Source organism: Melanostigma gelatinosum (genome assembly GCF_949748355.1).
Source record: "Melanostigma gelatinosum genome assembly, chromosome: 20".
Classification (NCBI taxonomy): Eukaryota; Metazoa; Chordata; class Actinopteri; order Perciformes; family Zoarcidae; genus Melanostigma; species Melanostigma gelatinosum.
This window is the reverse complement of record NC_136653.1, coordinates 1,492,994-1,518,551: the sequence shown is the minus strand read 5'-3', so window position 1 is coordinate 1,518,551 and position 25,558 is coordinate 1,492,994. Positions and strand designations below refer to the sequence as shown.

The following is a 25,558-nucleotide window of genomic DNA, read 5'->3' as shown; positions in this document are numbered from 1 at the left end:
TATGCGTGTTACGTGAGAGCAGGAGGAAAGGGAAAAAGGAGCGAGAACTCGACGTGCATCACACTTCGGCGTGCGATGTTGTAGGGAGCCTGAGTTTGCTGGTTCCATCACGCATAAGTATACCGCTGTCGTCTTTGAACTGCCGGTAGCATATGCCGTGATAAGCCACGACCCTCAGCTCACTCACAGAGTCGAGTTAATGAAAAGAGAACTCCCACGCGGAGTGGAAGACAATGAATGAAAATAATCCCAAATAAACAGTCATAGCAGTTAATACACTAATACAGCGGAGCTTCTCTGGTCCGTAATGATTGCGCAATATCTCAATATCACGCGACAGTAACTTAAACACACAAAAACACGGGAATATCAACATATAAATGAATGACCTGAATTATACTTAAGTTAATTTGAGCTAAACTATGCCCAGATGCCAAGAATCTTACTTGTCGATGCGTCGTTGCAACGTTGAAGTGTGTTCGTGGCAAAGCGGTCCGTTTTCCTCGTCGGGAAGGGGGAGCAGGGGGAGCTTGCTTGCAACGCGGCTTTGCCGGCGCTGTGTTGTCGTGGCGTGAGCTCGCTCTGGAGCGAAACGCAGACGTGATCTATCCTCGCTGCAGGGAGGACAGTTTAACTTCGGCTGAGACAACGTGGTCCGTACGTCTCCCGGTAATCATCGGTCAGGAGAGGATTAGACGTCTTCCTGCCGGAGTGTGCACAAAAAGAAAAAGAAGCGGAGAACGGATCGCTGAAGCGGATTCGTTATCGGCTGGGTAAAGGAGCCTTACTCAAAGTGGAACACTGTTGTTTCGTCCAGCGAAATGGCTCGTGACCTGTCAGGGTTTGATGAGGGTTTGAGGGTTTGAGGGCCGCGGCTTCCTCGTGGCCTCCGTCGTGCTGGAGGGGGGAGGAGAGGCCGATGTGTCTTCATGTGTCCAGGATGAAGGTCCGGGCGAAGAGAGCGTTGTGTGCTCCCTGTTCGACGGAGGTCGAAGGGAAAAAGCGTTGAGGTGGGGGCTGCAGACAGTTTTGTAGAACAGTGGTTGAACCACAGGGGTCCTGGGGTCTATTGGCTCTCGGCCAATGAGATTGCAGCGGTGCATTCAGGTGACCATGGTTTTTTGGGGGGGGGGAATTTACACCCTAGTGTGACATTCCTCCCGAGGAGGTTTGCTCTTATCAACCTACAAATCAGGATGAAACCTTTGCTTGAAAAAGTGGAGGCCTGATTCTCTTTGTTCGCAGCACATTTTTAAGCCATATGGTCAGACCCCAACACTAGACAACTGAACTTCTGTCCTCCAATGACATCTAGTTGCAGTCACTCACTTGTAATAAGTCACATGAACATTTGTTTACCCAGGTAGGTTTTTGGAATCTCTTAGTGTACTTTATGGATGGTTGTTGAAACATGCAGTACTTAAAAAATGGGGGCAGACTTCTAATACTCTGCTAAAAATTGGTTTGGCTTAGAACACAAAGTCCATCTGAACATTTTAGCAAATACTTAATCAAGCGAAATATTATTGTATAAGCATAACAGCTTTGAGCTAAATTATAACATTAGCGTGGCAACATGCTCACGATGACAATCCATCCATCCATCCATCAGCAGCAGGTTTAGGAAGGTATTCCAGATGCCCCTCTCCCCACCAACACTTTCCAGCTCTTCCTGGGGAACCCTGAGGTGATCTCAGGCCAAATGAAATATATAACCCCCCAACTTGTTCTGGGGCTTAATAGAAAAGCTATTAAGGGATCCATCCAGGAGGCATCTTCATCAGATACCCGAACCACCTTAGCTTGCCCCTTTCAATGTGAAGGAGCAGCGGCTATACTCTGAGTTCCCTCCAGATGTTTAAGATCCTTGCCCTATCTCGAAGGCTGAGCCCAGCCATCCTACAAAGGAATCTCATTTCGGCAGCTTTTAACTGTGATCACATTCTTTTGGTCACTACCAAAAGCTCATGACTATAAGTGAGTGTTGGAATGCAGATGGACTGGAAAAACAAGATATTTTTCTACCGGCTCAGCTCCCTCTACACTACAGCAGTCTGGTGCAATGCCTGCATCACTGCTGCCGACATAAGGAATTGCCTATCCATCTCACGCCCCACTGTACCTTCACTCTTGAACAAGACTCCCCGATACATGAACTCCAGTGCTTGGGGCAGTGACTTCATCCCAACCCGGAGCGTGCAATCCACCATTTTTCAGCAGAGAATGATGGCCTCATACTTGGTGGTACTAATTCTCATCCCGGCCGCTTCAAACTCGCTGCAAACCGCCCCAGTGCATGCATCAGGTTACGCTCTGAAGGAGCCAACAGAACTACATCAGTTGCAATTCCGAGGTCCTCGAACCAGACTGGGCGACTGTGGCTCAGTAGTAGAGCAGGGTCGTCCTTCAATCAGAGGATCGGTGGTTCGATCCCCGGCTCCGCTAGTCCATGCTAATTCATCAATGTATCCTTGGGCAAGACACTTAACTCCGAGTTGCTCCCGTAGCTGTGCCTGTGGTGTGTGAATGGGTATGAATGTTAGTTAGTCCTGTTGGGCAGGTGGAACCTTGCATTGTCAGGTCACGGTCAGGCTCCGGCTTATGTAGCTGATCTACTTCGCCCCTATTCACCCACCCACACTCTCAGGTCAAACGCTCTAGGTCTTCTGTCAGTCCCACGCACACGATTTAAGACCCGTGGTGGCCGAGCCTTTGAGGCAGTGGCCCCGAGGCTCTGGAATGCTCTGCCTGCAACGCTGCGCCTCTCAGATACTGTGGATACTTTTAAAAGCCAGCTCAAAACCCACCTGTTTAGGCTGGCGTTTGTGTAAAAGTAAACCCATGTCCTAGACCTGCTCTTAAAATATGTTTTACATTTTTATTTTATTTTTTAATATTTTTTTATTTTATCTGCTCTGTTAAGCACTTTGTGATACTACTGTCTGTGAAAAGCGCTATATAAATACAATTAATTCATTCATTCATTCACTGTGGCCCCTGCCATCAGTGTATGAATGGGTGTGAATGGGGAAATCATGACATTTAGTGTTAAAGCGCTTTGAGTGGTCCGAATACTAGAAAAGCGCGATATAAGTACAATCCATTTACCATTTACACTCCCCTCACCTGTCTGCAACTCGTAATCCTGTCCATTAATATCACAAACAGGGTCTGTGAAAAGGGACAACCCTGGCGGAGGCCAATACCCACTGGAACCATGTTTGACTTTGTGCAGACTATACGGACACAGCTTTCACTTTGGTCATACATAGTTATACAGGTTATCCCTCTCTGAGTCGTCGAACGGTTTGCCAGAACTTCCTTGAGGACAACCGAAAGTCCTTCACCATAGTCTCCCGGAACTCCTCCTACACCATAGTTCAGGGTTTTTGCTTTGGAAACCGCCACAGCTGCAGCTCTTTTTGCCAAATGGTACATGTCTGCTGTTTATAGAAATGCCTGGGCTAGCTAAGCCTGAAAGGCCTCCTGCTTCAGTTTGACATACTCTATTACCACTGATGTCCACCAGCAAGATCTAAGATTGCTGCCACAACAGGCACCAATGACCTTCTGACCACAACTCCTAGCAGCCACTTCTACAATAGAGGCCCACTCACACCTTGTGGACACCAGGTCGGTCTGACAGTCTCCCCCGCTATATGATCCAATTGATTTCCATGTGGTGATTAGTGGACAGCTCTGCTCATTTCTTTACCCTGGTGTCCAGGACGTAAGACCATAGATCTGATGATACAACCACACAAAGTCATCGATCTATGGCCCAGGGTGTTATGGTACCAAGTACACATAAGATCCACCCTATGCACGAACATGGTATTTGTTTTGGCCAAGCAATGACTAGCACCGATTTCCAACAACAAAGCTCCACTTGGGTTCAGATTAGGCAGGCAGTCACAATAATCCCACTCCAGGTTAGTTTCTCCCTCGTTACCCACGCAAGCATTGAAGTCCCACAACAGGACTATAGAGACCCAAGGGCACCACCCAGAGACTCCAGGAAGGCTGGGTATTCCATGCAGTTTCATTGCATAAGCACAAACAACAGTAAGAGAGTTCTTCTCAGCGACTCACAGTTGAATAGTATGATTACCTGGGGAAAAATCTCCAACACAGCAGCGGTTAAGCGGTGGCATGTAAGTATCCCCTCAACCGCCAAGTGCCTCTTGCCCTGGGCACTTCCGGAGAAGGCAAGAGTTTAGCCTCTCTCCGGGAGTTTGGTTCTGGAGCCAGTGCTATTCGTGGAGGTGAGCCTAACTACATCTAGTTGACCTCCCACACCAGCTTCAGTTCCTTCCCCTCCAGAGAGGTGAGGGGAACATTCCACGTCCCTAGAGGCAGTCTGCGATTCCAGAAGTCAGCATGCCTAGGTTCCTATTTTTGCCTGGTGCCTAGCTCACGATCACCTTGCCCCAATGCCTATCCCTTAGAGGGGAGGGCCTACAGGGCGGCAGCTCCTTGTAGTTTTTTTGGGCTGTGCCTGGCCAAGCCAGCACTAAAAGGTCAGGGAATCACAAGAGTTAATATGGTATACCATCATAGCAAGGCATCCAATAGTTGTTAAGATCATTTTTGTCTGGAACTAAATGTTGGAGAGACTGACATATCATTGCCAGCCTAAAATAATATGCATTTATGCCTTTGTAATTTCTGTCTCAGGGTTTCCGAGGGGAGAAAGGGAGGGATGGACCACCAGGACCTGATGGTAAGCCTGTAAGTGCTTATCACTTTTTTATTTCATCACATTTATATTTTTCATCATGTCATACTACTGTCAACATTCTTCAAGATACAAGTTGTATGCACATTATACAATCAGCTTATGTTCTAATTCTCACCAGGGTAATGTCGGGAAACCTGGGGAATCCGGCCCTCCTGGAATACCAGGGATGAAGGTAAAAAATAGATTGCATTACAACATCTTCAAATCGCCATATGCTTTCTTTAAAATGCATTATCCATCAATCTGTCTTGCTATGCCGACACTCTTCAGTTTGTCTTTTATTAAAACAAAACAAAACAAAAACGATCTTTATTGGCCGTCATCAATCGGCAATTGGTATTAGTGGCAAAAACAATCTAGGCATGGGTTGAGTTCTATGATCCATTGCACCCCTAATATGTATCGGCGGGCTGCTAATCCCATATATCTCTCAAGACATCACAACAACATCTCAACGTTTTGCCCTGTTCACAACTTGTCGTCATCGAACTTTCCTTGGCCTTTGATAATGGAGAGGTTATGGAGAAAATACTCTATGGATTTTACAATGGCCTTTTAAAATGTTTGATAGCATTTATTAATTTTATTGAATTAGTTCCAGACTTTGATTGCATGCTCTTACCTCCTTTCTTGCCTTGGTTGAGCAGGGTGAAGGTGGCCCAGCAGGACTAAGAGGGGAGCCTGGTCTAACAGGCATCAAGGTAAATCTTTAAAGAAGCAGTTGTATCAGTGTTGTGGCTTTCCTAATCTGCTGCCAGTACTGATAGTACCTGATTCTGCTGATACTGCCCAGGGAGACCGAGGGGAACCAGGCTTATCAGGAGAACTAGGACCCAAGGTGAGACTCCCTTAATACAATAATGGTTAATTAAGACAGAAACTGAGCAAATATTGACTCAGTGCTAACCAGACTAATACATCAACAGTTTTTACTGTAGCCTACTAGTTTTTTGCAAGACACAGCTTTGGTTTGAGGGAGCAGACGTCTCTGGCCAGCCCCAGTTGGCCGGGCTACCTAACAGAATCATAAAAACATGCGTCAGCACAATCATAGGACTTGGTTAGTTTATTTGTTTATTAACTAGATCTCCATTAGCTGCCGCCTTAGCGGCCGCTAATCTTCCTAGAGTCCACAGAAAGGACAAAACGTAATACATACAAAACGTGCAAAACATGACGTGAAACGAAAAGTAAAAATAGTACAATCAGATACATAGTGCAGTCAAAGACTAGAATGTATATTGTCATAAGCGACCATATACACACAGTGCATCCATAATTTATACAAAGAAGGATCAGGAGACTACAAAAGAAATGGAAAACGTCAAGTGGTTAATGGCTTAATGGCCTGAGGTGAGCCTTTAATTGTTTTTTAAATGACAGATTATTACCTGTATGAGTTATATGAGGAGGTAGTAAGTTCCAAGCAGTAATTGCACGAAAAATAACTGTACGTTTGAGGAGGTTAGTTCTTGGGGTTCGAGGTATCGAGTGACCTCAGCTAGCATTCATTGTGTGATGGTTTTGTCTGTTGCATGTGTATTGTAACTGATTGAAGAAATAGTCAGGTGTCTGATTAAATACTACGTTTCTGAAAAACATGAGAAGGCTATAGTGGAGTTTAATTTCCACTGAGATCCATGACCGACGAGAGTGCATGTATGCTGTATTAGTTCTCGTTGAACACTGGAGTGCTAATCTGGCACCTCGGTTTTGAACCAGTTGTAGTTCATTTATGTCCTTCTTAGTTGCTGCTGACCATATGAATGGACAGTATAGCAGGTGACAAACAATAGAGAGTGTTAAATAAGCAAAGCACTTTCTAGTCATAGCTATGCCCCTGGCTACTTGAAGACTCTTACTCCAACATACACAACCCAGTGTCTGTGAGTTGTCTGTTTTTGATAGATCCGGTGATGCTTTTGGCACTCATGAATTTGGGGTAGCATTGTAAAGCTTCCTGGATAAGAACTCTTGTCAAATATTGTGCATACTTAGTATATCTTCATGGATTCATGAATATACATCATATACATGTGCAGAGTATGTAAAAGTGGAAATGAACCAGTTCTGGCTACCACACCTAATGTGCCGCCATAACAGGGCCACTACTCACAGGGACAATTCACTTTCTTTGCCTTGAACTACTGGTCCAATTAATAGGGTAATTTTAACACAGACTTACAGAGCATTCATTATGCTCATCTTGTTCCAATGATGAAGTGCTTTGTATTCCTGCTTCAACTGAGTAACACAATGAGTGATAGATGAACATATGAGGCCAGATGTTCTCTTATAACAAAAAAAGTATAATGCAGTAGTTTCCTTTTCATCTCATATGATGATTTAATTATATATTAATAATACGATTTGCATTTAATGTAAAGCAATAGCACAGTGGATGTACCAGCTCAGATTGATTCTAACATGGATACTATTTTGGGTTTGCGGTGAGTTTTAGTGTTTGTGCATACAAATTAAGACATGTACATATGCCAAATAATATTCAGAATCATGAAACCTTTTATACATTTATAAAAACATAACCTGCTAAAAATTTCCTTTTATATGTTGCAAATCAACTTGGGATTGTCGGCACGTGTAACCGCCTCATATCTCGCCCTCTACGCGCCCACATGGTCAATGATCAATACATTCACTTGGTCCTTTAGCAGGGCCTGTACCATCACGCAGCATTATGCAGTATGTATATGTTTACAGCAATCAGAGTGATTGCTTCATAAGTTGCCAAACTAATCGCCACAATCAGGGTATGCCCCTCCCTGGGATTTCATTTGAAAATGGAAGTTTGACAGGTGACCCAATTCAATAATGAATTGACGTTGAGGGTGAACTTGGCCTGCATTATGATTCGGCTTGATAATGAGGATATGGAGTGTAATGATTGTGTGAGAGCTGTCACTGGCTGTCACAGTGGAGACAGTCGTGTTTACTGCAGCGATTTTACACACAAAAAAACATTTGAAAACTGAAATTATACATGGTGATATATGAGCAGTATAAGACAATATTATATATATTGAAAACTTCTGACACTGTTCTGCAATTGTTTAATGCTAATTGCTATCTTAGATTTCTACAACCCATGATGATAATTTCAACAGCTGCTCACTGCACAGTGTCAGCAGCATACAGTCCGCTCTCTGCGGTCCGTTAGGCCTCACTAGCACAAGCTACTGCTGGTTTGAATGTTTGTGATGAAGTGGATCTATAAGTAGCCAGTGATATGAAGTCAAATTAAAAGTGTGAGCCCATGACACTTAATTTCTACATTCTGGCTTCAATTCACCTCCTCAACATACATCGCCAATTCCCCCCTGTCTCCATAATGTGAAAACTTACGTGGTAAAGTTTCCATAAAGTTGCGCACATACTTTCATCAAGTAAATTTTTATAGATCACAACTTTTGGCCCCTTTTGTGTATATGCAATAGCAAATGAGACCCCTGATGAATTAAAGAATACAAAACAATGACTACTGATTCGATAAAAAAATTGAATATATTGAATATCAGCACCAAATGTCATCACATTTCCTTTTATACAGGGTCTTGCTGGCGAGAGAGGTGAGCAAGGACCTCCAGGAGAATCGGGACCAACGGTAAGATCCAGCTCCATTTAAATGTTCTGTAATTAACATTCTGAAAATTAATTTAGCAGCAAACAACTATTTGCTGTGTAAAGATATAAGTAATGTCCACCTCAGCTGAGAATGAAGTCGCTCTCCTTCTGTGTGCGTGTTGTTATCCGAGCTTCTCCTTTGTTTACATAGATGACAGTAATAGTGTTGAATTTAGCTGCCGCTGCTCCAGTTTTCCTCTCAGAGTGTGTTTATGGTCCAACCAGGGGGAGCCAGGATTACCAGGCACCGCTGGACTAATTGGGACACCAGGACCAAAGGTCAGTGCAGACTGTTCCTACTGTAGTGACAACAAATGTTGAAATACAGACATTACACTCATTGATAGTTAAACATTTAATTCCAAGACCTTAGGGAGTAAGGTAGCCTGTAGCCTGCTGCTACAGGCTCTTTGGGGGAAACCTTCCCCCAGATGTTGGCACCTGACTGCAGGGATTTTCAGCCAAAAGAGCATTTGTGAGGTCTCACACTGAAGTTTTGTTGATAACAACTACAGTTGGAAGAGGTGGAAGTCATTTTTCGCCTCTGACTGCTGGACTGTTTGTTTATGAACATTATATTCGCACAGAACAGCAAGTGAAATAACTGGACAGATGTTTGATGTCTTGTGTGTGATGGGAATAATGGGTGAGTGAGAGAAGATGAACGAGGCAGGTTGGTAATACGTGTACATTTCTGAGGTAGATTTATAGAGTTAGAATATTTTCAACTTGTGTGGCCATGTCTGCCTTGAGTGAGTTTGCTTATTGTGCCACTTGCATCTTTCTATTGACTTTAAGAAAGACTGTCTGCACTGTTATTGGCAAGTGATCAGACTGGATCTTTCTGTACAGATACCATACATACCATCTGATGAGTTGCCATATTAATGACATAGGCTGATGACGCAGCTTTCCAACATGGAGGCATTGCCCCCTGTTGCTGTCGTGGAGGCTGGGATACCTTGCGATGTTGTAAGGAAGCAGCAGAAAGAGTGAAAGTGCCAGCAGACAATTTATTTCAGTGTCTGACCACGGATGTTTGTCTCCTTTGCTGTCTTCCATCGCGCTCTGCTAGCAGCATGGACTCTGCTCAGCACTTCCACACGTTGAAATCTAATTTGAGCATTGATAGCATCTGGACTGACAGGCATCTGTAGAAATCTGATTGGAATAGCATTTCAAACCACCTCCAAATGTGGTTTGGATCCAATTTGCATTAGTGTTTTACAGCCCAAACTTACTAAAATCAAGTCAAACTCGGAAAAAACTCTCCAGTCAGTTAATTCAATTTACACCAGTGCAGGAGCACACGCCACATTCATAGTGTATATGGGATGTGTGCTTGATGTAACTGGAAAAGAGCAAGTAGCTACATGAAAGAGCGCATGCACACATCTGCAAGCACGTGAGCATGCCCACCAGCTACAAGTGTGCAATGCTATTTAGAGTTTCCTCTGAAGTCCTTTGAGTGTTCCACCAGCTTGACTCGCAGCCAGCCTACTCAGTAATTTGGACTGTTTCGGTTATCAAAATAAACCTTCTTTCTCCCACATATCTGCTCTACTCCAACTGGAGGATGGTGGTACTCAGGGAGATGGAACAGCACACAGCTGGTGCCCATGTGTGGATGGGGTGTGTGTTTGTGTGTGTGTGTGCGTGTGTCTATATCTATATATCTATATATATATATATATATATATATATATCTAGATCTATATATATATAGATAGATATAGATATAGATATATCTATATATATATATATATATATATATCTATATATATATATATATATATATCTAGATCTATATATATATAGATAGATATAGATATAGATATATCTATATATATATATATATATCTATATCTATATCTATCTATATATATATAGATAGATATAGATATAGATATATCTATATATATATATATATATCTATATATATATATATATATATATAGATATATAGCTTAGGAAGCAGAGAGCTCTGGGTCAATATGCATTTCTTTTTAACCTTTTAGACTTAAAATGTGTCCTTTTGACTCTCAGAATAAGAGCAGGAGATCTTATTTAAAACAGTATAAAAATATTATTTGGTATGCAGCTCTTGCAAATTATAGTGCAGATTGACTGTAATAATAAGGTATTTTTGTACCAAAATGTTTGGCATCTTGGCAGACAGACATTAACATGAGATGTTCAAAGGTTTGTATAAGAAGCTTTATTTCAGCGATGCATGTCTGACGAGGCGCTACACAAACAGTGAAGGGGAGAATGGCTGGTTGTGCATTTGATCATCTTAAATAACTACAACTTGTGAGTACAAAAGGAGCAGCTACATTTGTAGAGTGCTTTCTGTTTCCAAACTTTCTAAATGGGCATTCGCCAACTTTACTTTACATGTCATCATTATTGTGATCATTATTGCAACAAAACAAGCCTTTATATTACTATGAAACTACACTATATATAAACTACAATATGAAACCGTAGAAGTTCATATTTCTGCAAACAAAAACTGTCACCATTGGAATAATTTGAAACTATGTGAAAATCCGGCTGTGAGTTCTTTGTATACATAGCATTTGAGCCTTGAGGATGTTTGTTGCTTTTGAGGTTTTTTGCATTTGTAAAAAATATTTTTATGAATCAAGATGAAAAGTGGGAGGTTGAGTTTAGTTAGTTGAGGTGAATGTGTTGTGCATGTGTTGATTTCCATATGAAGCTTGGACGGATGGAAGAAGTAACTGAATAAACATCCAAACCATTTAAAGCCGCATTGACTTCTCTACATAAGTCTCCATCTTATCTATTAAACGTGAACACACACATCTTGTCCTGCACCTTCGTTTGTTGAATTAGCGACCAAACAAACAGAGAAGAAAATTGCACCGCTAACGTTAGCCAATTAGCTGCTCAGCTGCAGCACATTAAACAGGATGTAAACATACCTGCACATTTCTCTTGGGCCTGCTTGGTTGCTGATACGGTCCTTACTCTACACCAGCGGTTCCCAAACTTTTTAGGCCGCGCACCCCCTTCTACATCCCGACCGGGTTTGCGCACCCCCCCCCCCCCCCCGTAATAAAAAATAAAAAATAAAAAAAGAAGCAACAGAGCCTTTTAAGCCTTCATAGCCGCATAAGAATCGGACCAATGAGAGAACAGTTTGCTCGCGTGTGGCATTTGTTTACAAGATTTAGTCCGCTGTTAAATGTTGCAGTGTGAACACAAACCGAACAAAGGAGCAACTGCAACAAAGCAAACGAACTGAAGGTGTGAAAACGCCCTGAAACACTGCAACAAAGTTTCAATAACTTTCAGTGACACAAGGCGTCACTTTTAAAGAGCAATACGGATGGCGAGGACACGCACAGGCTCAGAGGCAGATTATCACATTTCATTTACAATTAATGAGCGACTAATGTAGCCAGGATGTCTTCGGACAAAGCATCGATGCGGCGCAACAGTGTTGTTGGACACCGGGATCATGTCCAACTTTTTTGCTTCTTTCTCCCCAATCATACATTCCACCATCTCTCTGGCAGCTGGCAAGCTCACGTCTTCGGCGATTGTGTGCGGTAGCCCCTTTCTCGCTATTCTGTAACCAGATATGAAGCCCGTAGTGCGTCATTTATAGACCAACACATTAATGAGACTCCAGTTGTTTTTGGCTGTTTTGTAACTCCTCCAATTTCGATATAAACAATGTAAGGGGCTTTTGACTTGCACTGGCATGCTTGGTGTTCAGGTGGCGACGTAAATAAGAGCTTCAGACTGTTAGCCAGAACCTCACTGCACACCACGCACTGTGGCTTTGGGGAATCTGCGTTGCCAATCCAAGTGAAGCCCAGACACAGATACTTTTCATCATATTTCCTCTTTTTTTCCCAGTCTGATGCTCACTCTCGTTTCCTCTTTTTTCACCTTGACTCTGCGATGGGCCGATGTGCTCCCGATTTGTCTGTGCTATCCCTTCCTCCTTTTCGGTCTCCTCCATCTCATCTTCCTCTGACTCTGGCTCGATTTCTTCTCCCGGTCTCTCCCCAACGCACCTCTCCGTTCCCCTCGCCTCCGATTCCTCTCTCTCTCTCTGTCCCTCTCATCTTTTACGACTGATAGCTTCAGATGTCCCACCTGACAGTTTTTAAATTAAAATTACATTTTTTTTTTATATTTAATATTATTACACCATCAGACCGCCATTACACTTTTCCTCTCGCGCACCCCCTAGAGGCAGCTCGCGCACCCCCAGGGGTGATGGGGGAAGACACTGTGTCGTCATCAGCACAGGAAGCTTTGGGGGTATGTGCAATAGGACGGATCACTCGTGCAGCACCTCGAAACCGACCACAACTAGGGCGTGAGCGCAAGTCTGTGATTCTCACGGGAATGTTCATGGGTCGTGGAGTGGAAGTTACGGTAGAGGCTGGGGAGAGAGTAGTAGGAGACCCTCCATGCCGCCAGGGGGAGCTGGTGTTGCTTGTAGGGGATGAATGTGGCTGATGAATGATCGTAGAGGAAGAGTGACAGCGGACAGGGGATCCAGGTGTAAACAGTCAATCATGTGAATGGGAGTGAACAGCATGCTGTAAATTAGCCGCTAGCAGGCGGCTACCCAGCTTGTTAAAATGAATACCATCCTTCTTAAAAGCGGAAGAGCGGCCCCAAAACAGATTCAAATTGTCAATGAAGCTCACGTTGTTGGTCCTGCAGGCGGCCTGGAGCCAGGTGTGGAGGCTGAGGACTCTGCTGAACCGCTGTGATCCACGGCCGAGTGTTGGACTTGGACCACTGATAAAAACAGACAGTCCACAGCTGTTTAAAAAGCTTAAAAGATATGTAAAATCCATCTTGGTCAACTCAGACTGGTGGAGGGCTGTATCGTTAATTCCCACATGAACGATAATTCGCCAAATGGAAGACGGGAGGGCGCGCAGCAGACCAGGCAGTGTCAGCAGGATGTCTTGAGCCGTTGCTCCGGGGAAGCAGTGTGTCTCCGCGTTGAAAAAAACGGGTGTTCCTGATGATTGAGTCCCCGACTATCAGCGTCGTCGGGGCGAAGAGGGGACGAGGCGGCAACACTGCGCGTGCAATACGCGTGGATGGAGGCGAGGATTCAACCAGTGGTGGCGGAGCAGACGAGCAAGGACTGAGAGAACGGGCGACCGAAGCTCGCCGCGGTGCTGGTGTAAAGCACGGTATGGAGCGGCGTGTCCTGGGGCAAGAGGAGGGCTCAGGAATGACTGGCGTAGGGATGTCGGTTTACCCGGGGCTGTGGGTGCCCCGAGGCGGCAGCTGGGATGATGTAGGAAGCTGGGAGTCCGTAGTCAGAGGAGGGAACTCGTGCAGGGCAAGGGCATCAAATCCATTCTTCAGCTGGACATCGAAGCCATGGGGTGTAGGAGATGAGCGTCTCCCTCTCCGGCTGCCGCGAGCACAGACCAGGGACCAGGGCTCGTGATGTGATGGAGTAGAGCTGACCAGGGCTTTAGGCTTAGCTCCGAGCCGTAGCCAGGACGCCTCAGGAGCTGCGACCGGAGGAGGGGCCGCGGCAGCAGGAGCAGGACTGGAAGCGATGGACTCATGCACGCGGTCGCTGGCTGTGTCAGTCTGTGATGGGCCGAAGATGATGGTGTCCATGAGGGTCTCGGCATACTGGATCCTGTAGAGCGTGGATATTCTTCCCTCCAGCTCTGTGATTTTATCCACCAGGCGGGCGCAGCTCACACAGTCGGATGGAGAGGTGAGTGAAGCCATAGCAGATCAATGCAAAAACAGTTCTAGTTCTAAAAAAGTTCTAAAGAAGTTCTAGTACGTGTTGGCTGACATCGTACTATTAGTAGATCAATTAAAACTAGAAAAAAGGGTGAAACAGACACCACGCACAAGTGAGCTGGATCAGGTGACAGGCAAATTGGAGGGAAAACAGCAGCACAGCGTCAGCTATATGTAATAGTTGATAGTTCCCCAAATAACTTTTTTCTTTCTTTTAATAATAAAGAAATAATGATGCATTTAAAAATCACGTTGACATTATTTTTCATTACAAAACTAAATGTGACTTCACTTTGACTTAAAAGTGCTCTAACTGTCAGTCACCTAACATTGTATCTGATCAAAATAAACATTTAAGAACCTTGGATTCCCCCAAAACATATCCATTTTGAGAACAATACATTAAACTGACATGTAATAACTGTACCATCACTCATATTTAACGAGGTGATTAATGATGGAGATATTGGAGGTGCTGTTTTACTCGTGTAAAAGTGAGGCACACATGGAACATTCCTTGCCATGTACTGAACCGCCCACCTCTAAACAAACACACAGGAAGTGCTATTTATGACAGAGTGCACAGACATGCTGTCTGTGGTAGTGACATCATTGAGGTTAGAATTAATCAGCCTGGCTGCCAGTCTTCTGTTTTCTGTTATGGAGGGTGGACAGTCGGTCCTGTAGTAGCTGGCAGGTTCTTTTGAAGGTTCTATATAGGAGAGTGAAGGAGCATGGTGCAACAAGGGGTGACAGATATATGGTCTATAAAGTCTGCTGAAATGAGCTTTTAATATTAATTTCAGTCGGAGACTACTAGTACTAGGACACGCTTTCAACAGCTTTTAGAGGGACTCGTTCTTTGGTGGAAAGTGGTAATTTGACACACTTGAGCGAACCAAACCTTTAACTTTCCAGGACATGTTGAAATGGTTGTGTTTGTCCTAAATATGATTTGCTGTGTTAGGCTGGCCCCCAGCGGCCGGACTTTGGACGTAGGAGGAGGACACGGAGAGTACATGTGCCCAACCAGGTGTTTATTTCACCAACAAAACAACAAACAAATACATGCATAACCTTTCCAGGGACCACGGGCAGCATGTGGTCCTGGCAGCGACAGACTAGATGTAATCATGGCAGCCTTATATAGCCTGCCACTAACGAGGACCTCCACATCACTGCAAGATAGGCGACTCCGCCCCTCACTCTACCACACAATCCCCTAATCTACAACAATACATTGAAATAGATGCCTAACATTCTAAAGGTCAATTCTCTATCTGATCTCTATTGTGGTAAAACTTCACCATCGAGATCATCTCTAGCCCGAACAGAGGATTCAATTTTCCTACCACCCCTCTAGTAATTCCCACATGGTACATTCCTGGAACTATAAAATGGTGGGCTTGTACCCTGGGGATTCTTTTAGGATGAACACCCTGGAGAGGAAACACAGCAGAGGTAAGTAAGAACATGCATGTTATTTGACAGCACTAGTGATGGCGAGATGAAGCCTCATGAGGCATCGCAACACTTCAGCCAATTGGTTCGAGAAAGGGTTCATTACTCGAAGCTTCATGTGCACACGATACCACCTACTGGCCAAGTGTATAATCACAGGCAGCTGTATTTTTTTAATTTATTTTTTATTTTATTTGTACAGGGACAGTTCACATTAATCGACAGCACATGTTAATAAAAACATTACTGTAAATGTGACAGTGTTAGCTAAAAAAGCTCATTTTCAACCGTTGTCCCTGGGCACGGTGTTAGAAGCCGCTGAAAACATTTAAACATTTAAAAACTATTTAACAAGACAACAACACAAAAACAAGCAAACAGAGCTGTGCAATACAATCCTACAGACAGACAGACGGACAGACGGACGGACGGACGGACGGACGGACGGACGGACGGACGAACCTGTATGTTAATGAGCCAGGCTTTGAGGTTGTGTGTGAAGAACCTGTATGTGGTGCTCTGTCTTATGTGTGATGGGAGAGTGTTCCAGGTGACGGAAGCTGTGACAGAGTATGATAGCTGGCTAAACTTGCTTCTCCTGCCTGGGAACACTAGGTCCCCGCGAGCTGTTGCTCTGGTTAGTCTGCTATTGGTCTTTTGTGTTATGAAAGTGCTCAACGGGGGAGGTGCAAGGCCATTAAGAATTTTAAAGGTTAAGCAGCTGTTATGGAATTTGACAAGACCATCCCAACACAGAAGATGGTATTTGGGCAAGATGTTGCAAATGTGGTAGTGTCTGGGCTTGATGTCAAGTACCTTGATAGCCTGCTTATAGACGGACTGAAGGGGCTTCAGGGTTGTGTTGTGAGTGTGTGACCAGGTGGTTAGACAGTAAGTGATATGAGGGAGGATCATTGCATGAAAGTACAGTTTAGCAGCTTCAGTTGTGAGGTTGTTGCGTATGTATCTGAAATTATGTAGACTAAACTTGACCTTTGCCATTACATGCTTCACTTGTTTTTTGTATGCGAGTGTAGAGTCAAGAATGATCCCCAGATATTTGTAGTTAGGGACCACCTGAAGCTGTTCACCAGATATGTACACAGGATGTATCTGAACCACATAATGTGACGCATTGAATTTTTGTGTCTGTTATGGCTGTTGGGAATGACGGAATTACAAAAATGTATGACCAAATCATTTCTGTACATAAATTATGACATATGTGCATAATAAAATATTTTTTTAATGTATTCTGTGTGTGTAAATTTTCCCAAAATGGTAGTGTCATATGATATGGCAGGTTGTGTAATGATATTATGTCACTTTAGGAAAATGGCATGGGCTTAAGCAGGCAGAGGACAGTGAAAGTGCTTGTGGAACTAGGAAGAGGGGACTGAATATGCTTGTGTAACTTGGACAGTGATGTACAGGACACGGGACATTTTATTCATTTTTATTCAGAAATAACAGTTTCTCAACAGTGTTTGGTTTTAAACGATTCCTTTTTTTTGACACGACCTCTCCGGCCTTTGAAAACACCCTTTCACAGGCTACAGAAGATGCTGGCGTGCACAAAAACGCAAGAGCAAGTCTCTATAAATTTGCATACAGGAATTTTTGCCTCTCCCAGTACTCCAGAGGCTTTTCCAGCCTGCTTATATTTGGCTCGGAAAGGTAGCGCTGGACCTCCACAGTGGCATCTGCTGTTACATTTTGAGTCTTCCGTGCCTCCATGACGCTGGTGTCTAAACGATGCCACAGTTTGCTACCTAAGAGGAAACCACAGATCACGTTACTAAGTGTTCTCATCGGAATAATTGATCTCAAAATGTAAAATAATAGATTACCTCCTGTGACATCATGAGAGGTGGAAGCCTGGGGGATTTCCTCTCTGCTTTGTTTTGCCCGTATAATGGTGGCACACTCGGAGGTCAGTTGTTTTATTGCTTCGGTGGCTTTTGTTTGGCTGAAAAATCCTATTACTTTAAATCGGGATCCAGTTTGGACACAAACGCCCTGAATCCAACATCATCCACAATACTGAAGGGCTGTGTGTCCTTCACTATCATGGAGACGAGGGCTTCATCCAGCTCTTGTTTTCTGGTGGCTGGTTAAAAGAGAATAAATACAGTGTCTGTTACCTGTCTTTATTTGCACAATAAACAAAAGTGAACAGGGAAAAATTGTGATGGTGCATTTGTAATATTGTAATGACTTACAATGGCTGGGTGAAGCTCCAGTTTCCTCCTTATTCTCATGCAAGGCACGGTAATGCCTTAGCATGGATGAGGTGTTATTGTACCCCAACTCCTTGGAGCACAATAAACACCTCACCTTTGAATAAAATAAGAAACTGTGAAAAATACAGTTCTTGATAAGCAAACCTAATGTGTCTGAAATAGAGTTAGCTTTAGCTTACCTTATTAGGAGTTATCAAATCAAAGTGTTCCCACACAGGGGAAATCCTCCTCTTCCTAGCTGGCTCCATTTTATCACCTATCCTTCTCTCCTCACTCTCCTAACTCTCCAAACTATCTCTCTCTAAACTCTCCAAACTATATAAACGCTATCCAAACTATCTCTCTCTAAACTCTCCAAACTATATAAACGCCATCCAAACTCACAACTCTCCACCAACAACCCACATTTTGAATGGAGCCTGAGGGGTTTATATTGCTGTCAAACCTCTCGGCAAACTCCGAAGCAGTCACGTGGTACAGCCGGGCAGCGAGGCTTCGGACGTCATCATTTTTGGCTCCTCCCCTAAATGAAGCAAGCCTCGATACGCGCTTCAAGGAAACGCCCCCTCCATTACTCGACACACGCTTCGAAGCGTCGGCACATCTCATAACATCACTAGACAGCACTATTCATATATTCAATCATTTAAGTTACAGATAAGCAAACTAATAATATGTTTGTCTACAGGCCTGACCTTCAATAATTACTCCTGAGACCATATCAGAACCTTACAATAAACATTCAACTCAGTGTGTGAGTCTCTTATTGTCTGGACAGTCCACAAATGTGTGCAATGGAGAGGGTCTTTGTCACATGCTGATTAGACACAGTGCATTGTCAGCAACAAAAGGTTTGAAACCAAAGATTTAGATACCCAAACTACATCAGCTGGATCGTTTCTCTCTCTGTCTTCTTGTTTCCTTTCTGTCTGCACTATTTCTGCTAACATTGACACATTGGCCTATCGATCTCCTCTTCCGACTCTCAATCGTGAACAAGCATCTGACACACTTGAACTCCCTCACTTGAGGCAGCAACTGAGCGGCAGACACAGTTTAGTTTGATCCCGTTTTTTAAAAGGATCTAGTCAGACATGGACTTTTGTTGTTGTATTGTTCTGCTAACTGTCTGTCTTTTATTGACTTTTCTTTTAGATCCCCAACCAGGATTCATTCAAGTGTAGTAAATCTCAGACGTCTAGCAGTCAGTCTCTTCAGCCTTTAACAGTATGTGGCACAGTGAAGTAGCAGCATGGTCTGCTCACAGGTTAGTCTGGTCTCTGTGCTCTTGTCTATTTTCGCTTGTTCTAGTCATCCAAAAATGTCTGTCATCTTGTCATTTATTGGGCCGTGGTGGGCGTCTTGGCTGTGTAATTATGAGGTCTGTTGCTCTTATGGGTTCATGCGCGTATAGTGCGGCGAGACACGTCAAAAGAAAACCGACACAGTGGAGAGCTAATTCAGTTGTTTCCTCACTGCCAACATGCAGAGCTCTGCACTTAAAATATATGCTGGGGGGTCTGGTAATGTCTGTCTGCAGAGAGTGAATTCAAAAAACTGCCTCATGGTACTTAAAGCCCTGCAGAGACCTGAACCAGGACTATAGTTAGACCATGTTCAACGAGAGCTGGTCCAAAGGGGTGAACGGCAAGAGCCAGTTGACTGCAATCACCTCACCGGATTTTGTTTTAGATGAACCAATTAACAGACATTATCATAGATTATAGGTTGCCTTGTTAGAGGGTGTAACAACACAAGGCTCTCTCCGTCATGAAGCTCTCCCAATCTAGAAGTTCTGTGGAGAGTTTCCCTCAGGAGAAACGTACTGCTGTGTGGGACATGCAGAGTTTCATATCTGAATATACATACATATTTCAATTCACATTTCTTGACATTTTGAAGATCTGATGGTCATGTTGTATGGGTCTAATAGCACATCATTTACATCACTGTACTTTGTTTTACTAAGCCACACAATGAGGTGTTCAGTAAGAGGTACAGCCACATTACACTCATCATCGCTGCCCATCACTGTTTGCCTCTGAGTTTTAGAATTTAGTTTAATAACTTTCTTGATGGTTTTTTGACATCTATCTGTGATTGTTCAGGCACCAAAACTGTGGTATGGCATGTAACAGACCCCAGACCGGAATTGAAGTGTGGATATTAGGGTTTATGGTATGCTCTGTTAGGATGAGTCTGATTATATTCTATATTTTTCTTAGTCAACAAATCCCATGTGCCGTCTTAAACAGCAATAATGTATCCTACTAACAAGCATTGTGTGTGTGTATCCAGAGCCTGATAAATGTCCTTCCTCTGTGTTATTGACCCACACTGTTTCAATGGGTACCATGAACATACACATAAACCATCCTGCTGCCACAGATATTCTCCGAAGCCCAAAATGAGTAGTAACCCACCTTTGAAAATTGTCCCCAACAAATGCACTGTTTTTTCCTGTTGGAGTAACGTTTGCTAAAAACTACATTGTCCATTTTTTGGGGGGTAAATTATGAATATTTTTCTTTCGTAAAAGTATATATTTACGATTCATTTATAAAAGACATATGCCTTCGGAATGAACCAGTGGCTTGGAGGTTAGGCCACAGACAAAGTAGAGTACCGGTAGTAGAAAAGACTTTATCCGTTCAGTTTTTTTCTCAGCAATCAGTAAATCAAATGCTTTCAAAAGAAAGAAACAATCTGGTATGACTGTAATAAGCCTGTAACTATTGAATGGCCTACCTGTCTACCTGTGCTGTGCACTCAATGCGCTTCAATGGAGTCTTCCACAAGGTGCTAGCTTGAGAGCTGTGTAACAATAGCTATGTTCATTGTTTAAGTTCATTTTGATAATTTATGGGGAACGACATTGGAGGGAGGCCTGAAGGGACGGGCTGTCAGTGTTGCTGACTTGGCAAAATTCTCAGTAGATTTAGCCACTTTTGGAGCTCGTGCTGCAAGTTGACAAGAGTTTGCACACTGGATTGGGTTTTTGGTTTGGATCATTTGAAAATCTGGCATACTCTTGCTGGTTTCACCAATGTTACAGACTCCTTTGATTGATGGCTGAAAAATGTTGTCAACTAAAGATGGTTTTTATGACGATCTTTGATGCCACGAAAGCCAGAGAAAGGGAGAAGTGGTGTGTATGTTGGGACACTACAACACCAAGTTTGATATATGCATGTGACTTAACAAATAAATGGCTTGCAGTACCAGAATATATTTTACCGCTTGTTTTACATGGTCATTGTCAGTGGCGGTGTGTGAGCATGGTACACATTGGAACATGTTCACATACAGCTTGAGTCCCACTGTATCCCTATTTGAGAGGGAAACTAAGAAGTGGTTTTGGAGTGTTGAGGATGGTTAAAACTTTATTTGCATGCTGTGTTGTGGCTAAAAATGGGTTTGTTTGCTGCTATTCATTTCTGTTTTAACGAGCTCCCGCCTTGCAAGATCTCCACACCACAGAATTCGCCTGGTGTTTGTGCGTCAGTATCACTCCCACTGATAAACTCACAACACGCCATATTCAAACAATTCCCTAAAATGCAAGTAGCACGGATTAACCACTTTCCCCTGTGGGTAACTTGATACAAGAGGAAAGTTTTACAGACAAGCAAAAGTAGCACATTAATGTGCATGAATCTAAACCACTGCAATCCCACTCTGTATGTTTGCATAGTGTACTCTGCTTTTAGCAATAGAAAGGACAACTTCATTGTTCAGTTTTCATTTAAAAATGTGTCAGTCTTTGTTGAGCAATTCATCCCCGGCTCCGCTAGTCGCATGCCGATGTGTCCTTGAGCAAGACACTTAACCCCAAAATGCGATAGATGTGTAAATGTGATAGAATCTGATGGGCAGGTGTCACTTAGCCCCAGCCATCAGTGTGTGACTGACGGCATGGAGTGTGAAAGTGCTTTGAGTGGTCGGAAAGACTAGAAAAGCGCCACACAAGTACAGTCCATTCAACATTTACACAATTGGAGGAACTTCAGAATTTTGTCATGCAACCAATGCCAGGTCAAAAACATGCCTGGAGAAAATTGTTGCATGGATTTCAAATGCAAAATAACCTGATTCAAAATTACATTTTTAGTTTTTTTTACTTTGTTCAATAACAATAACTTTACTGTTATTGCACAACAAAATGCAGTTAAGCAGTAGTGCAGGAAGCAATACATTGCAGAGTAATGTTTATATGTATAGTGGTATATATAAAAATGAGAATATGCTGAGACATATACAGCATTAACAGCATGAAAAGTGTGTAATAAATGGACTAAAATATATATATAACGTATGAACATGTTACAGTAGGCCGTTGTGTGCAGAGTGTAAATAGAAGTAATGATGGCATAGATATGATACACGGTGGTATAAATCTAAATAATAAATACATGTGAGTGTACACAGTACAAGTATGCATATATAAGTACATGTAGGTGAATCATATTTAATATGTTTTTCTTCGAATCATATTCTCTACTCGACAAGACTCTTGCTATCCTGTTGAAGTCGTCACCAAACCCCTCGTCAGGTGAAACATACTGACATGTCTGTTGTGTCTTCAGGGAGTGAAGGGAGTCAGTGGTGCTGCCGGAGCTCAAGGCGCCCCGGTGAGTTGATTCTGTATTTTATTACAGAATACTGATTTTAAAATGTATACATGTGATATCTGTCAACTGTTGAAGGGTTCAGTTATTTTATAGTGAAGTTGAAACATCACTCTGTGATGAATCCGCAGCAATTACAAGTCAGAGAGAAATGATAAAGATCAATGCATTAATACCGGTTATTAGAGCATAATCCACAAAGTTACAGCTGCTGATGAATGCAGAGACAGCTTACAAAACATACTTCCTGTTAACTCAGCATTCTGTACATATAACAAGCTACTGCTTTTAATGCTCCCATAAAGGACAAACATGAGCGCTCCGATTCATTGGTGCTTTTACACGAGTAAACTCACTGCCCCCACACACACTGCAAATACACTGTGCACACTAGGACACAGAATGGAGAAAGCTGTCCTCAGCCTTTGTGTCTGCACACGGGCAATGAGCGGTCAGGCTCCATTAAAGCCGGAGTGGGGAGTTTAATGTTTGCCGTCATTGGGCAAATATTCCATAATGACCTTTCAGCATATTGTAATTCAATTAGTCTGAGAGAAAACTAGACCTCTGCACCTTTTCTTAACTCTGTTTTCAGGCCTTAACAAATCTAGCCAGTGACGGCAGACCTTGGCCAATTATCAGGTATTTTCAGAGAGCAGATGTAATGCAATTGGTTTGACAAAAGGAGATTCCAATGCATGTCCCTCACACAATATCCGGCAAAAAATATGCAGCATTGCGTGCAGAGCAACTCCACACTGCATCCAAAAGCAAACCCTTCCTAATCAAGCTGATGTTTAGATGGAACGCTGGAAACAAAACGCTGTAAATGCAGGTTTTATGATTGTAAATAGTTTTACTGTACTACTTGTTGTTGCCTTGTAACAGAGGCTGCATTAATAAACTGTCTGTGTTCTTTCAGGGTGTTTGATTGTCACACAAACGTAGACACAAACAAGCAAACAATTCTGACATGTATGTAGTCACAGAAGTATCCCCGAATAAAGGACGATGAGCAAAGCTGAAAATATCTGAGCAAACATTATATTAATATGAGTGTAGCGACGTGTGCGCAGATTGAGTGCTGCTTGCAGTGTCCTCTCGAAGCTGGTTTAATCCAGGGACTGAGATCAGTTGTAACGTTAGCACATGCAGCGGCAACAGTGATCTGCAGTCGATGAGCCGCAGCCTGTAAAGGCCGGCTGGGGTCGACATGATTGACACCGTCTGCAGAGAACCTGAAGCCCCGCCCCCGCTGCTACACAGAGCGCTACCGCTCTGTTATTTAACATTGAATGTGTCGCGTTTCCAAACTGTACCAAATTTGACAAAAACACACCCATGGGAACTTCGTTCTCCAGATATGTGAAGGACGCACACAAAAAGTAAATGAAACTAGTGCCACACAGCAACACAATGTATGCTTCCACGTGGTGTCTCTGTCTACCTAACTTCTTCTACAGACGATCAGTTGCCTCAGGTTTCACAAGTGTCCAACCTCCGAAAGCATGTCTTGAAATGGAGTACGTGCATATTGGGCTGGCTGGACAATTGAAATATATAATAATATATATAGTATATATATAATAAAACTTACTCTGGCCACTTGGGAGCAGTACAACAAGTTCTAACCATAACATTTGTTTTTTACCACCGTCTAAAGTCGATATGCGTGTTTGCAAACAGTTGCCTATTTACTGTTGGTATTGTCTGTGGAAGGAGAAGTACTCTTTCTAAAATGTTTCTTTTCCCAATTTAAACCAGCTGTTCCTCAGTTTGCATAGGAGCCAGAGGAGCCCCCAGCTTAGAGTGCTATGTCTATACTCATAGAATCAGGAGTTACAATGTGGAACGAATAATCTGTATTGATAAGCTGTCAAACTCAACTTTAAGGCCCACATTGATGGAAAGACGAAAAAGAGCTCAGAATAATGGAACATTTGAACATCGACATTACAGTTCCAAGGCAACTGAGCAGACAGGATGATAAAGACTGCGTGATATGGTCGAAAGCACCAGAACAAGCGAGTGGACATATGGCTCTGCCAGCTATATCCAGCAATCCATTTCCTGATCCAGTATCAGTAAATGGATTTAGGCATGACCACACATGGTTACAACTGAAAGTTTATGTCCAGATTATTAAGAATGAAGATATAATACATCCACTGGGTTGAAAACATGAGGTGACATCATGTAATCTTTTCAAACCCATCACTGTGTCATCCACAGGGTGTCCAGGGACCTCCTGGCGAAGTGGGCCTAAAGGGACCTCAGGTAGAGTGTGACCTGAAAATGACTTGTCAGAATCATTGGTGTCTTGAAGCCCTTTCCACAGTTGTTGTTTTCTCTTTATCTTGAATGCTGTTTTAGGGAGAGGGAGGCTTGCCTGGGCCACAAGGACTACCTGGAATAGAAGGGACACTGGTTAGTACAACATCATCACTCTTCAGTTTTTGTCATCATGCTGCAATGATTCAGTGATGTTTCCCAATAATGACACCTCATTTGTTTTTAGCAAAAACAATTGCTGCAGGAATCACATCTTGTGTTGCTGCACTGGAGAATTCTGCTAGTTTGTCGGGCAACACATTCTCACTTCCAGCTTGCAGAATACCGCCACTTGGTCAGTGGTCCACGCTCCAGGTACTCCTCTAGTGTCCGTTTGGGTCAGTTTGGGACTTATTCGGGACTAAGTGTCCTTTGTCGCTCGTTGTATGCATACAGTCTGTCAAAATAAACTTGCAGCATAGGTTTATGTAGTTTTTAGGTTTATGGAAGTTACATGACAAATCTATGGCAAAATAAGTCACCAATGACTTGTTTCACAGGGGACACCTGGGTGAAAGTCCTGTGTTTGTTTGACCCATACATGCACAGTCGCACACTTTATACTGCGTCTGTTGTTCTGACTGTCAGATGATGATGTGGATGGGTTTACATTGTAGTTAACTTGACAGCCTGGTGCTGGTCTCATACAGAAGGGGTAAGCGCGAAAGGATGTCTCAGTGCATTGGTATCATCATAGTCTCAGTATGACCGAATGAAGTGCTTTCATCTACCAGCGT

General features: G+C 43.2%; 1 protein-coding gene across 1 annotated transcript in view; it reads left to right on the top strand.

Moving 5' to 3' along the window:
* Window positions 1–25,558, top strand: part of LOC306794280 (uncharacterized protein) — a gene marked incomplete at both ends in the record, with an annotated part of 83,969 nt that overhangs the window by 26,775 nt on the left and 31,636 nt on the right. The window contains 6 exons of the mRNA XM_079292321.1: window positions 4,678–4,731; window positions 4,860–4,913; window positions 5,389–5,442; window positions 22,449–22,493; window positions 24,723–24,767; window positions 24,864–24,917. Of these exons, the coding sequence (XP_079148447.1) occupies window positions 4,678–4,731; window positions 4,860–4,913; window positions 5,389–5,442; window positions 22,449–22,493; window positions 24,723–24,767; window positions 24,864–24,917 (306 nt within the window). The remainder of the gene's footprint in view (window positions 1–4,677; window positions 4,732–4,859; window positions 4,914–5,388; window positions 5,443–22,448; window positions 22,494–24,722; window positions 24,768–24,863; window positions 24,918–25,558) is intronic.